Genomic DNA, 15654 nt, shown 5'->3' on the forward strand with positions numbered 1-15654 from the left:
TCCACAGCTTCCACGGACGATGAATCCTGACACATATGAAGGGCAGCACAAGCCAGTACCAGCTAACTTGCATGCCCATGCCATCAGAGCCAAGGCCACGGCCATCGCGTTCCAACGGCATGTGCCGTGGCAGGTCATCAGCAGGGTGGCTACCTGGGCCACCCCTTCGGCTTTCTGTAAGCACTACTTTTTGGACACTGCCTCTAGGTCAGACGCAGCCTCCTCTCCACCCTGGGGCTACATTCAGTTGTAATCGCCCATAAAGTATGGAGGAAAGGGGACGGGACATAAGAGTAATTAATAGTTACTCACCGTAGTGACTAACATACTCTTAGTCCATAGTCCGCTTTCCTCCATACGTCCCACTATCCTCCCCCAATAATACTGGTGTCATTAGGCAATGCTGAATATTGTGGACGCATCATTGGGGACTGAGGAGTGGCGCCTGTGGGCGGAGTCAGGCTAGCGCCTCTAAATTTAAAGGGGAAGAAGATTTTTCTGGTGAAAAAGGTTCTTTCTCCCATCCCTTGCAAGGGCCGTCCATAAGGTATGGAGGAAAGGGGACTACGGACTAAGAGTATGTTAGTCACTACGGTAAGTAACTATTAATATATACAATATAGTCTGTGTATAAAAGGTGCAAAAGCTTCCCAGACAGTACCATTCAAACATCAAATGTCAAAGTATTGCTTAATTTCACTCTTTAGAGATGTTGTGCAAGCCATGTCATCTACTTTAAACATCTAGTGTCTTACATGTGAGGCATTGTTCCTGTTCAGTGTTACTAATACTGGACCGGGGGGTAATGATGATGGAGGTAGTATTTTACACAACACCATTCTACGTGCTATGCCCTCGGAAACAAGATTCCCGTCTATCCGAGACGAGTCATGCACTCCTTAGTAGAGCAATGTATTGTCTTACGTCAGGGTGGAATGTCCCCTAAATATCTCTTAATGGAGTGAAGCCCCATCGCTGCTTTTATGTTGTCCGCAACCTTCGATAGTGAGCATCACCTAGTTGACGACAATCCTTACTTATGGCAATACTTGTGGTGTTGTCACCACCTATCACCCATTACACTTCCAGATCTTTGTAGCCTAATGAAAAATTTAAAAAATCTGTCCAGTCTTAATTTGGGCCATAGTTGTTAATTACTATGATGTTGCGTAAGTCTAGCAGCCCTTTGACCAAGGACCACCAGCACTTTCAGCTTTGGGGTTTAGTAGCTTGAATTTGACTGATTCATAAATAAGAGTAATAACTTCACTAGAATTTGTAGTAGGGACAAACAATGTATGTCGGCACCAGTTGGTCGCAAATTTGAAAAATATCTTAATAGATGGGATACTTCTTGCCTATTGGCATACGTCATTACCTTACACTGCATACTTCATCGCTGGAGGCCTGTACTATTTCTAATCATACAGGTCACAGTCAAGCCCCTGCCACAATACACAAAGTATACCCCTTTTAAACAAGACTCAATCTAATGCACCAGAATGAGGTGGTTTACCCAAATAAAAAATTGAAAATCCTTATACTTACCTGCACGCATTCTCCTGATAGGTGTTTACCGTGCCCAGAAACCTCGCAGCAAACCATCTCTTGTTTTTTCTCATAATCTGCAGACTTTCCATTGAGCAGGTTTTGAGTTTGTACATTTTAAAATCTTGATGTGACAATCTCTGCTTCATCTCCCATTGAACAGGTTGCCCAGTTCGCAAACCAGACATTTTATGCAAGATTGAACAAGGGGCAGAGCCTTATGTCCGAGAGGTTCACCAAAGAGCTCATACTTGCACCGAACTGATAAATGCAGGTGAGTAATGCTGACTGCACCAAGCTGTGCGAACGTAGTAGGCTAGGCAAGAAATACAGGAATGTAGAGGGCTCCCGTATTTAAAGGGGAACCCCAGTCTACATATTTACATTACTCTTGCGGGGTTGTAGAATAACGGTGGGCAGTGGGCCCACTTGTTTAAAGGGCAACATCATTTAATGATATTCCTATTGATGCAAAATAACTGATGGGTCATTTGGGTGAGTTAGGGTGGGGGCAGGCAAGCACCTTTTTGAAAGCCCTCTGTTTCTTTTCGATTGCTGTCGTACGTGTCAAGGTGGGCTTTGGCTAAGACATAAAAGTGGTGTTCCGCCCCTCCTCTCCGTCATACAAATGAATGCAAATGGGAGGGTAACGTGAATGGAAGGCATACAAGTCTTACATTTTGCTTTTATGACATAGAACATGAGCTCCAGGATGTTTTGCAGATGTCCGGTCTTTTGGAACTCCTCTAACCGAGTCGGAAAGCTGATTCTTTACAAACCTGCTCGTCCATGTCTAGCCCATGACCCACCTTACAAGAAAAGGTGATCTGAAGGTTTTTTTTAAATTGAGTATTGTTTTCCGGGAGCCTAAAATTCATAAACTTAGTCAAGGAAAATCAAAACAAAGCACATGCTGACAGAAGCGAGGTATCACTTGATGTACATGGATCCAAGCAGTATGTTTTCTACAATACGATGGAATCCATATTATTAAATGGAAATGCCCACAAACCCACATTGTTTGGGGCTGGCATTGTTCCCTCTCTCTCCCCACCTCCATTTTGAGGGGCCTTAGATGTAGAAGGTATCTGTTGGGGTGATGCAGCCTCATTCAGAATATATCGGCAGTTATGTAGCTTGTCCCACTTTTGAAAAGACAGGGCTGAATAGCTTTATGAGCTGAGCGTTAGGCACTGTCTTCTACCAACAGCTGTCCACTCCAAGTAAGAATAGAATACAGTGTTGGACCGATAAACAAAAACTAGCAGCAATCTCATCTGAAACTACGTAGATGCACTACTACAGGATCCTAGGCATGAACCCAAAAATTACTTCTACATACAAAACTTTGTTTAAAAAATAAGCTCAGTAAAAGCTTTCAGAAAAGCAAATGGTCCATGATGACTTGATGCGATGAATCTGGTGTATATTCTATGAAGTAAAGAAAGTTAGTTCTAGCGATCTTATCATAGGGAGTTTTGAAGTGTTCATTTTCTTTAAAAAAAAAAAAAAGAAATAATAGTTTTATGATTGAAATGTTCTAATTGAAAGTCCTGATGTCTTAAATTAGTACTTTTGTAAAGGTTTGTCTAAACCATATACAAACAAAAAAAAATAAAGAAAAATCTCAGTAATTCAATCCTTGTTGTCGGTGGGCTATTATATTCATAATAAGTTAAGAAGAGGAATTATATTTGATCTGTTAATTGCAGAATACAAAAGAAAACTGAGGCAGGAGATGAGGAAAGTATGGAATACCTGGGCTTTCACAATCACAGTATAGCTAAGCAATATCCCAAAACCTGGATAGAACCACCGACTAATTTCTTACAAAACACACGGGCGAACAAAGCAATGTCTAGAAACAAAAGAACGACTCGGAAATGTTTTGGAAATAAATAGACTGAGACAATGTAATTAGGGAAACCTCTCGGTGATTGGGATAAATACATCACCGAAAATGTACATCTGCAATCATAAAGTACAGATATTGACTCTGGTCTGAAATCATTGTGGATGTATTATTTTACCATGAGAGAAATCCAGACTGTCATAGAAGATATTAAACCCTCTCCTGCTCCGTGCCAGGAAGGCTTATGTAATGCACTCTTAAAAGCAGCCCGTAGCAATTAGTTGTTTTAATGTTTGATTTAACAATATTTATGGCACAAATAGCGTTAATACTGACCTCCTGGCAGGGCAATACATCAATGCCAATCTATAAGAAAGGCACATGAGATGGTCCCAAAAATTATCGATTGATTGTGCTGCTGGATGCCTTAGTGAAGGACTTAGTGAAAATATTGTTGCAACACTTAACTCCCCTCGCCCCCCACCGACCTCTTAAGGAGCCCTACATTTGAAGAGAACCTCCTGGTCAGCAGTGTTGGGCAGAATCCTGCGCAGTTCCCTTAGGGAACACTGCAAGAAGATTAAGACTACAGGAGCAGCAGTAAACCCAATTGGTAGCAGTCTGCACAACCCAGATTTATCTGGTAGCTGTGGCTGAGCAGTCAGACTTCTCTCAAGATGAGTAGGGCAGTATACAGAGGATACACAATAGGGCTAACAACACAGTAGAGCAAGCAAACACTGACCAGAGCTTGGTACAAAAATATATAATTATTTATTTAAAACACACTTTAGGAAATACACCAATCACTCTAAATCAAAGCAAGTTGAAACACAGTCAGATAAAGTATACACACCTCCCTTAATAATTATTAGACAAGTCTAGGTCAAAACACCACTATTTGTAAAAACAGATGTGAGCGCGTAACTTAGATGGCACTCCAATAATTAGGTTAAAGGGAGAGAAAAAGGCAGATCATGAAAATAAAACAGTTCCCAACACTTTTCTAAGACCACAGCAAGTTAGTGAAGGTGGAGTCTACTGTAGAGCCAAAGTTCATAGGCCAGGCCCACTTTAAATGGAGCAAGGCGAAATGTGCCCAAGATCACACAGTTTAAAAAGCACTCAAGTCTTTGCAGAAATGTTCAAAGGAGGTTTGATGTGAAAGATAAAGTTGGAAGGTCTGGGACAAACCCAGTTGGACAGCCAAGGATTTAAGGGTCACCTTTAGCAATCCGCAGAAAGGGAGGCCAGGCGGAACACAGTACCTTAAAGAGTGAGGAAGCTCCAGCGGTGGCGCTTGTTCCTGGCAGCGGGTGCAGTTTGTGGTTTCGACCAGGGGAAGAGAAGATCTCGTTGGAGGAAACTTGGAGTCGCTGCACTGCCCAGGGAAGAGACCAGCCGCGGAGTTCGTCGGTTAAAAGGTGCGTTCCTTTTATTATTCGCGGTCACAGTGGTGAAACTTGGCTATCCGGCAGCCGGGGTGCTTCGCACGGGCGATTCGACCAAGGGACGTCCTGGAAGGCGAATGGCAAACTGGTTGTCCCCACCAGCTCAAAGGGAGAAGACTCTTACAGCAGAAGATCTTCTCTTGTTGTCAGGAAAGTGGTGAGGTTGTTGCAGCAGGGCTCCATCGGTGGTGTCGTCGTTGCAGATGGCTCAGCTTCTCCCCTCTTCGGATTTCTTAGGTCCTGTGGCGACTTCTCAAGTTCCAGTCCCAAAAGCCCTGCTTCTATGCAGAAAACCCCCATTCAACAGCCTAGCTGCCACTGGGCCAATCGGAACAGAGTGCGACTTGAGTTGCTAAGGCAACGCAGTCCAGGGTGCCAATTCCCCCACCCACACATACTGTGGAACCCAGACAGAGTGGCACCAGTAGGAGGGTTTCTGTGGAGAAGCCCGCCAAAAAGTGGAACAAAGGGCCCGACCTTGGTTGGAGTTACAGAGACGGACACAAACGCCATTTTGGAAAAGAGTTCTGGCGAAGACCCAACCAATGATTTTATATTAAATAAATAAACCAGCGGTATCTTTAACATTGCACCAAAAAAGTGGTGCATTTAAAAGCAATGAGAAAATCCCATAGGAAATATTCCGGTGGAATATTTCGCGTGGTAACCACTGCCACCAGCCACAAACTCGACAAGGGGGGACTGGACAGTGCCCCCTTGGAAACAGACCCAGGGGGAATCTCATTAACCCCTTCCAGTACTTCCACATTATGGTGGTTTGTACTGGTTCTGTTCACAATTTTGGACTAGTAAAGTCAATGGTGACTTTACATGCCCTGGGAGACAGTGTTCAGTCCCAGAGTATGGGGTCTATGTTTGGGGGTCACTATGACACCCCTGTGTTACTGCACTGATGGTGCTGTGTAACACATACACTAAAACAGACGATACCCAATGGAGTAAAAGACCCCATAGCCCATAAGCACACAATAAGTCAAAGACATATCTCAAATCATGCCTAAGAGTGGGAGGAAAAGAGTCTCACTCTTAGCAGGAGAAAAAACAAACCCCAAAAATCCAGCAAAGCTGCTGGGGGACTCACTAGGTTTGGGAAATTAGTCTTATAAGCGAATTCTCCCTAACAAGCAGCATCCTCTTTCAGAACATTTCTGCAGTCATATATTAAGTGTACCTTTTATAGTAATTATATCGGACACATATGGCTTTTGACACAATAAAACCTCTCGGCTTGGCAGCATGTTTTGAGTAGGTATCTACTCACATAGTTCTTGCAATGATTTTCTTAACTTTAAGAAAAAGGATAATCTTGGTGATTTGAAGGGTGGAAAAGAAATGCCTGAGTACCCAGCAGAAAACTATTTTAAAAGCGTGCTGCCCACATGCATGCATCCCCTTCTGACAGCACAACACCAAAAATTGTCCACCACGTCAATTTAAATCAATTACAAACTTTTACTACAAACACAAACACAATATTCTACTGTACCAGTAAAGCACATTAATGCATGTTCTTCATAAATTGAGAACGCATTCATATATACTGTAAGGGATCAAGAGTAAGACTTGGGCACAGTGGCATGATAAGTGTAGGTTATAACTTTTATTGTCAAAATCAAAAAAGGGGTTGGGGAAATCCTACCTGTCCCAAGGTCTATGCAGGGTTTCCCTGCCTCAACCAAACTATTGAACATCTGTCAATGTGTGGGCAAGGCCTAGACTGTTGGATGCATGCGCGTAGGCCGTAGGCCATGCACCAACAGCCTAGGCCTTCATCACAGCCACCACAACATAATGCAGCCATGCAGTTGTCACTCTGCATGCATTTGAAGTTGGTGACTTTTACACAATGGTTATGGAGGATATTGTAGACTTGGTAAAACAGCAGACGTGAGCTGCTATGCGTACATTAGCATATGGTGTACATCATTGCCACTGTTGCATAATAGGGAGCTACATGTCACCATTGTCACCATTTGCGTTTGCTATGGTTGGGCCCTTATAAGACCCTTGCTTTAGGAAGTGCTTTAAGATATTGCAGCATGAAAGGACATGCTCAGTAGCACACATGTAAAATATGGCCAATGTACACAGCCTCCTACATACCATTCAGCACACCCAACGCAACGTTATGCAGGCATGCATGCAGATTTGTGGCCAGGTTGAAAGCTGGCAGGCTCAATTGCAGATGGGGAGTGCAGTGCACATCACATGAGCATTTAAACATAGTATGTACTATGGTGTGCTCTCTGTGGTGAGGGCCTAGCGCCTTGCATGCATGGCTGGAGTGGAAAGGGAAAAAAGGACTGTCCCTGCTTCAATGGGGTGCAGCCCTCACTGTAGCTGGAAGCGTGCACGTGCCACAGCCTGCCCTTTTAAGGATGGTGGAAATGGAACTGTGGGAATTACCCAATCAGGTGCTCAAGGTGTGCGTCACAGGAAAGGGTGGCAACAGGAAGAAGGACTCCTCCTGCTTTACTGGGGCATGGCCCTCGCGGTATTTGGGGAAGCACACGTGCCACATTCTGCGCTTCTCACCATGCTGGCCAATGGAAATGGGACTGTGGGGATTGTCCAATCAGATGTTCAATGTGTGCGTCACAAGAAAGGGCGGCAATAGTTTTTTTCATTACTTTGTGTAGTGCAGCTGGCAGACATGGAAAGACGCACAGTTTTCGTAGTGGGTGATGCCTTTGTGGAAGATCTGTTCCTGTATGCCCCCAAAAAGGCATTTGTGTCAATTTCAATTTGGAGGGAGTGGAGGCTTTGTGGTGCAGTGTCGATGCATGCTGTTTCGGCGGTGTGCTTTCAGAATGTCGACGCATGGCCACTTCCGCAACTGTACATGTTGTGGTCGTGCACTACATAGCCTTGTTTTTGGGTTCCATGCCTTGTTCACGTGTGTACCGTCAGCTGAAGAAGTTGATTAAAGCAGTGAAGCGCATTTTTCCCACCGCCAAGGTGCTTTTCTCATGTATACCACCAAGAATAGTATGGGACTATTCTAATGAATGTTGTTGCCAGCCAGAGGTCGGAAGGGGTCTTATCAACAGAAGCATGTGTGACTTCTTGAGTGCTGCTGCTGGGATGCTCAACATTGGTTCTCAATATATACACCTTTTCAAGGCAAATGGCATGTTTTTGTCGACCAGTGGCAATGATATTTTGTTTATCCAATCTACAGGCTGCACTGAAGACCCTATTCTAAGAATATGAGCTGAACTACAAAATACAAAAATACTTCTAAAAAAACCAAAAATAAGTTGTTTCTATGGAAGTACCTTTATTTACAAAAAAAAAATTATATTTTCAGAGCCACCTCTACTAACGAAGTCCCCCTACCCCGATTGCAATTTATTCCCCCACTCCCGCACACGCACAGCATGAAAAGTCTGCGGACATCACGAGACTTGCAGGGTTGCATGTGTCACATACACCCCTTTTGCAGATGGTGGCCATAGAAATGGGGCTGTGGACGCTACAGGATTGCTCAATAAGGTTTCTGGGTTGGGTTTGTACACACAGACTGTGGTACACACTGTTTTTTTCGACAAAAATGCAGAAGGTGCGGTTATGCCTATGTGCTTCAGGAGCCACAGCATATGCTTTTTGGGGGAGTTCTGAATACATTGATTGAAAGTGAACGGAAAACACTGTGCAGTGGTTGCTCATTTTGCATTGTATCATGTGGATTTGTACTGCTATGGAGTACCTACAATGAAGTGACTGATTTTGGTTTATCATTGTGAGACTTTGGTGACGCGCAATCATGTCGACTTTACTGTTCTTCATTGCGGAGGGAAAATTACACAACATGTTACAAGACTTTCAGTGCCGTTTGCGATGAAGGCGGCACTTGCCCAGGTCATGCGTCTGTTTCCGATCTCCTGCATAATTGTCTATCGCATTACGCAGAGACAGATGTGGCTGCGTTATTTTTCATTTGCTCCGGAACTGCAGAAAGACCAGTACATAGTGAAGAAGTCTATTTCTGCCTTTTTACGCCATGTGCCAATGTCGTACTTCACAAATTGGGAATATGGCGTTTCACAGCACGAGGAGATTTTCCCACATGTAGCGTTTCTCCTACTATTCCCGCCTTTCCGGTTTCTGCACGCAGTATCCAAAATGCCTTGCTGCCCTTCTTGGAAGTACATAAAGAATGTTTGTACTAGGTCTTGCGCACTTAAACTCTTCAAAACGCACTGCAACATGTAAAAATCTCTTTTTACAGCGAGCCCTTTCTACCCCATTTCACTACAGTGTTTTGCACAGTGCACATTCTGTGGAGAGTATACGGTGCGCGGTGCCCTGCATCCATCCATTGGCAATTCCATTGGTGAACTCTGAAAGGAGCTTTCTTTCCTTAACGATTCTCATTTTCCAGTTGATTTCAATTTATTTTGGTCTTGTAACACACAACAGAGAAGGAATGGAAGGTAAGGGCCGGTACGGAAGGGGCAGCACCTACAGGGATAACATAGGGGCCGTGCAGAGAGAAGGAAATATTGGGTGGCCCTTACTTAAATAGGCGCCAGTCATCATCATGCTCCCGGATGGACCCTCTCAAGCACTTCCAAGTAGCTTCCCTCTGTAGAGTAGCGCATCACAGTACATGCACAATACGTTGCCCTTTGTCTGGTAAGAGGCTGTAGCACAGCATATGGTGTGCAAGGATGTTTTAAAGCTCTGCTGCCCTACAGGAGTGTCCCTGTTGTTGGGCGCGGCAAATGTGGAGAATGCTGTACATGGAATTACCCTACTGCATTGTTGGAAGGGCAGTACCTTGCACACTGGTCCCTAGTGCTTCAATTTCAGTTCTCGTCACATTCAGTACGGACAATTCATGGTACGGCATTAGCCGGTGGACCAGCATTCGCAGAGATGATTACATTCTGAAATACAAGATTGCTTACAACAACGAGAAATGCAGCTTCATTATGTGGGGCAGGAAGATAATTATTCTGCGAGACCCATACGGCTTCTAACCACCACTGACATTCTTTGCGCCCCAAGGAATCTGCTGTTTCCTTACTTCTCTTTACATGCACTAGTATCTGAGTGTCCAAGCCGCACCACTTTTGCCATTTTGCAGACTCACTACAAACTGTGACACCTGTAGTGAAATGTTTTCTCCAACTCTATGACCCGCAGGCGAACCCTTGACACTTTTCGTCACAGTGCTCTGTGCAGAGACGGTGTGTCTGTTTCACGGTTCATGGAAAGACTAGCAGCAGATCAATCAAATTAATGCAACATTTAACACGCCCACTGTACACTGGAGGTTACTGTTCCTTGTTTTCCAGTGGGCCTTATACAGCCTGGTGAGCTGCAGCCATATATTGGTAGGTTTGCACAGCTACTCACTTAGTCGCCAGGACTGCTTCAAATGCGTTAGCCTACTGTATGAATCCGTAGGGCTGGCGACAGGGGCGGTGTTACCAGCACACAGAGGATTCCCTATGCATACGCATAGCTGTGCAACGGACAGACGTGCGCTCCCACACCTGATTAAAAGTGAATTAGAAGATGCAGCCTTGCCGCCAGTACTGGAGTCCTACGGATACCTGCATTGTGATTGCACATACGCCGCCCAGGTGCAGTCTCCCTAGGAAACAGTCATCTCGGACAGTAACGTGCAGCACAGATTCACCATGCATGGTTACCAAAAAAGAGAAACCACTCATACACTCACCAACACTTCACATGTACACCTTCAATTTCTAAGATACACCAACACTATTAGGAATGGGAAGGGGTAGCACAAATGGATACATACACAGTGGAAATTGGGCTTTCACCAACTTCGTCATGAGGGCAGCGAAGGATTCTGTGACAAAACGTTATGGTTCAATTGCGGTACCAAAAACCTATCACCTTTACACAAAACACTATGCTAAAGCAACATTCCGGTTACAGTGCCCTACTAAAAACCTATGAAATTCACCAACAAAAAAAATTGTTAAAGGGACGTTATGGTTAAGTTGCGCTACTAAAAACCTATACCCTTTACTGAAAAAACTATGCTGAAGGAAGGTTCTGGTTACAGTGCCCTACTAAAAACCTATCAAATGCAGTGGAAAAACATTGGTAAACGTTATGCCTCAGTTGCCGTAAAGAACAACCAAGCAAATTCAGTGCAAAAACATTTTTTACAGGGACGTTACAGTTACTTTGAACTACCAACACCCTATCCACACTATGGTTACAAGTAAAACCGAAAACCCCCAGAATTCGCCAGTTATGGGAAGCTAAGCAACCATAACTCGCACCACCCCTGTGCACTGCTAAAACTTTTATTTTTTTATTGAAAAGCTACAGTTTCTTCTCCTTTCTCTTTCCAACACCAAGGTGGAAATAAGAAAAGAAAAGAAGACTTTTGTTTCAAATCGTCTAAACTTCCAATACATATTATTGTTATCAACATCATCATTATGTCTTATTATGCTTTCCACAAAGTTCTTCTACGCAACATTGTAACATATAAGGCACTTAATAGTCAAGCAAACAGACAGACAAAGTCAATTAAACATTCGACTTATCAGTTAAACAGTTACACACTTTGAGCATCAACCTAGCACCCCTCTTGATTACGGGGGACATCTCAAGAGAGCGTTCATAAAATTTACAACCGCACAGACATGTTTGATGTTTTGGCCTGAGGATATCAGGCACCACCAGGTGTTCATATCATCATTTAGCGGGGCATATTCGCCTAGGTGGACAGAGCGTAAATTAGCAATTGCTGGACAGCTTATAATCAGGTGTTTCAATGATTCAATCGATTCCTCACAGAAACGGCATAGATTGTTGTTTATAGCAGGCTGCCTTCTTTGGAAAAGAATTTCTTTCATAGTCAACGTATTTAAGCGGAAACGAAGAAATTGTTCCCGATAATGGCAATTGTAGCACTGCAGGAGGTAAGGTTGTTGACAGTTTAATTTTTTTTTAACATTACCTAACTTATTGGAGAGATCAAGATTTGAGTATCTTTCCACATTTATGATCCATGCCCAGGATTCAAATTTTCTTTTTGCCACTTTTGGGCGTGAGAACAGGTCGAAATAATTAATGTCGGCTGCTACAATCCACTCTTGCACTCTTGAGCTCCATTGTGCCAACAGGTTACTAATTTTCGAATCATCGGAGGCGGTAAATATTCTATATGCTGGCGCACCACCTACTTCTCTCATCTTACGCCAAAGTGAGATGGACTTCCAAACCACATTTGAGAAAAGAGAATTTAACGAAAGTTCGTGGCGTATTGCAATAATTGGAATACAATTTGGGAGATTAAAAACCGGTTTCCAAAAAAGACCCTCTACAGTATTCCAATTTTGTTCACTGATGTTCCATCCCGCCTCTGCAACAAACGTTAAAATAGGAACAACCTTTTGACGGTAGAACATTATCACCGGGGATAATGAAAATTTACCAAAGTTTTTATTAATCAAGGCTGCTTGCAGTGCCAGTCTTACTGCTTTCAGTTTCAGCGCATTTAGCCATTGGACTTCCCCGATTGAACTGTTGAATTCGATGCCTAGATAGCGAATCGAATTAACGGACATTAACTGTTGACCACCTACCGCCCATTTAAATGCACGATCTCTTCTACTCGTTAATGAACCAATCGACACAATTTTAGTTTTGTCTGTGTTAATGGCCAATTCATTTGCAACTATGTATTCATACAGGCAATTTAGCAGACGTTGAAGGCCGATTTGTGTTATGTCAATCAGAACGAGATCGTCAGCATACGCGATATACCGAACTGGAGTTCCGTTTAGACGTGGAGGGAAACAGTGTGCTTGCTCCAAGAATAATGGGAGATCTGCCAAAATTAGTTTGAACAAATCCGCGGCCAATGGGCAGCCTTGCTTAACACCCCTTGTCGTTGGAATGCTGTCAGATAATATGCCTTGTTTGTTAAGGCGTACTCTAAAAGAGGTCTCCGTATGTAGTGCCATTATTGGGTTGAGAAGGGCCATAGGACATTTCCATTTCATTAGTTTGGCCCATAGCATCTGCCGGTTGACTCCATCAAAAGCTTGCCTCATGTCTATAAAGGCTAAATGCAATTTGGTTTTACTCTGTAATGCATGATATTTAAAAGCTGTCAAAATCGAAAGGTTGACTTCCACACCTGTACCCTTTGAAAATCCAGTTTGCCGGATGTCAAGGATTCCCGCCTTTTTAGCCCAACTCACCAATTTACATCTCAAATTGGAACCAAAGAGTTTTCCAATAGTGTCTAATAGGGCAATAGGACGATAATTTTCAGGTGCGTCCCAACAGCCTTTCTTATGAATTGGAATTACGATTGCTGTTAGCCACGATTTAGGCAAGCACTTGGATTTTGCGATTTTGTGGAACAAACACTCAATGAAAGGTGCCCAGATCTCTGGATTTTTTTTTAGTCTGACGTTACTTATCATATCCGGACCAGCAGCACGAGAATTTTTTAATGCCTTAATAGCGTCAATGATGTCTGACAGCGACATCTGGACGTCCCAGGAACCCAATCTAGCCACTGATTTCCATTTAGGAACCTTCAGCTCGCTATTGAACACTGACCCAAAGTGTTTACACCAGGTATCCCCTGAAATTGTGTTCTGCGTAGAATTGGAACCGTTGAAGGGGCCCTTATTTAATATTCGCCAGATGTTGCGTGTGTTCTTAGAAACCATCAGTTTCATCATAATCTCGGCGGAATCCTGTTCTACAATCGCTTTGTGGGATTTCAACCAGTTTCTATAGATAGCTCGTCTGGCCTTCACTTTCTCCAACATTGTCTTGGGTGATACATTTTTTTGCATTTTTATTTTACGGACATCTTTTCTTAGAACTTTCTTATTATCATCCAGCAATTTACTAAAAGGGTGGGTGTGCAGCTTATATTGCTGAGCGCTGTCTTTGATCGAGGTGATATGATTCTGTAGCAGTGGAATATATTCCACAGCGTCAGTCAAATCACTTAGATTAGCCGTTAGAGCACGGATCTCATTTGTGCTCAGTCTCAATCGATTTCCACCCATGTTTACTTCAACTGCTGCTGGGCATGGGGACAAAGTATCAGACACCGCCAGAAGACATTTCACTTTCAACAGCGAATGATTGCTCTTAGTCGTTGTCAGTGATTGCAGTGTCAGAATCTTTGACCCCAGGTTACTAGACACCCAGAAATAATCAATTATACTGTGCGTAGATTCACGATGCCAAGTGGCCTGAGCTGGAATATCGCCACGCACATTGCCGTTCAACAAAACGCAGTCAAACGTCTCCATAATATCTGACCAACGTTGTTCTTTCTCGCCTAAGTCTACATATGGAATCTGGCTATAAACTTGATTGGGGAGATCGTAATTAAACCACGAGCCATTGAGGTCACCACAGCATATAATGCTTAAGTTATTGTGTTGTATAGCTGCCTCTTCCATTAGATAGCTGATTGCTGTGGTAAACTGACATTTATTTTGGCCGGATTCCAGTAACAATTTATGATCAACAGAGTTGCAACTGTATTTAGAGTATCTAAACATGCTTGCATAATTAAACCTTGGACGTAGGGATTAGGATTACGACAGATAGGAGTAGACCATACTCGTGAGATTCGAACCATTGTTAAGAGTCCTGCCGAGGGTCGGCCCTGAGTATTTTGTATTGCAGGATTGATAAAAATATTGGAACCATCTCTGATTGGCGCATCAACTAACCAGGTCTCCTGCAGACAAATTACAAACACATCGTCCAATGGAATGTCAAAGTCCCGAAACAAATGTTGAGAGCCACCAGTATTCCATGATAGGATCGAGCAGATTGATTCCTGCGAATCCAATCATGGCTATTCCTGCTTCGACTGTCTCTGCCGCCCCAGCTGTTTCTCGAACCGACGAGAGTCTTCTTGACGTATTTCAGAAGTCATACTGTGGCGAACAGATGTCACAACTGTTTGTTTTTTCGATTTTGAACCAGAAGTTGTCTGCACCGGATTTGAGCTTCTCCTGGCCACGTCTGGTTCAACTGAGATGTCAAAGCCGAATAGCAGAAAATCTTCAGCTGCCTTGAGAAGAGTGTTACGTACCCCAACAGCATCAATATGAAGGAGCACCGCATCAGAGGCGCTTTCTGTCACATACTCGACTATTTTAATGTCATCTGATTCAATCAGTCGAAGAGGTGGAATATGCTTAAATAACCGCAGAACATTTGCACGGTTGAGATTCAAATCATTGTCATCCTTAAGTATGTTTTGCAGTCTCAACTTACATCTGTTATCCTTTGTGCGGTGCAGCAGCTGGTCCTGTGACCTCGGTGGGGAGCAGCGCTGTTTGCTACGTTGATTAGTTGTGAATTTTGGGTTCAGTTTTGAAGAAATAACCTTTGAAGGCAGAACTTCCTTTTTCATAGTGGAGGCACGGCGACCTTGGACTGCTTGCCACTCTGAGGGCGGGCAGCTTAGTCTTCTATTGTCAGATTTCATAGGCAGATTTAAATCCAGTGGCTGTTCTTCAATAGAGTGTTGCAATGACTCCTCGTCGCTACGATGGGAATATATAGTAATGTCGCACAAATCATGAACGTCAGCTGCCACCATACTGGCTAACGTGCTGTCACTCGAATTTAAACGTCTACGCTTGACACCATGGTTCAAAGATATAGATGGTTCAGTATGCTGTGATGAGGGGGGCACCTTTGCTCCATTCGATGGGCGCTTGAACAGCCCCGGCCTTGGTGGAGTCGACAGGTTTCTTATAAAGCTCTTTGTTACAGCATGAGTTGCTAATT

At 43.5% G+C, this 15654-nt stretch overlaps 1 protein-coding gene across 1 annotated transcript in view; it reads left to right on the forward strand.

Annotated features, from left to right (window-relative positions):
• The window catches only part of LOC138567560 (zinc finger protein 436-like), a 59172-nt gene that overhangs the window by 20681 nt on the left and 22837 nt on the right, over window positions 1-15654 (forward strand). The window contains exon 3 of the mRNA XM_069645898.1: window positions 1712-1822. Within this exon, the coding sequence (XP_069501999.1) occupies window positions 1712-1822 (111 nt within the window). The remainder of the gene's footprint in view (window positions 1-1711; window positions 1823-15654) is intronic.

Source organism: Ambystoma mexicanum, chromosome 2p, assembly GCF_040938575.1.
Source record: "Ambystoma mexicanum isolate Mex_15411 chromosome 2p, UKY_AmexF1_1, whole genome shotgun sequence".
NCBI lineage: Eukaryota > Metazoa > Chordata > Amphibia > Caudata > Ambystomatidae > Ambystoma > Ambystoma mexicanum.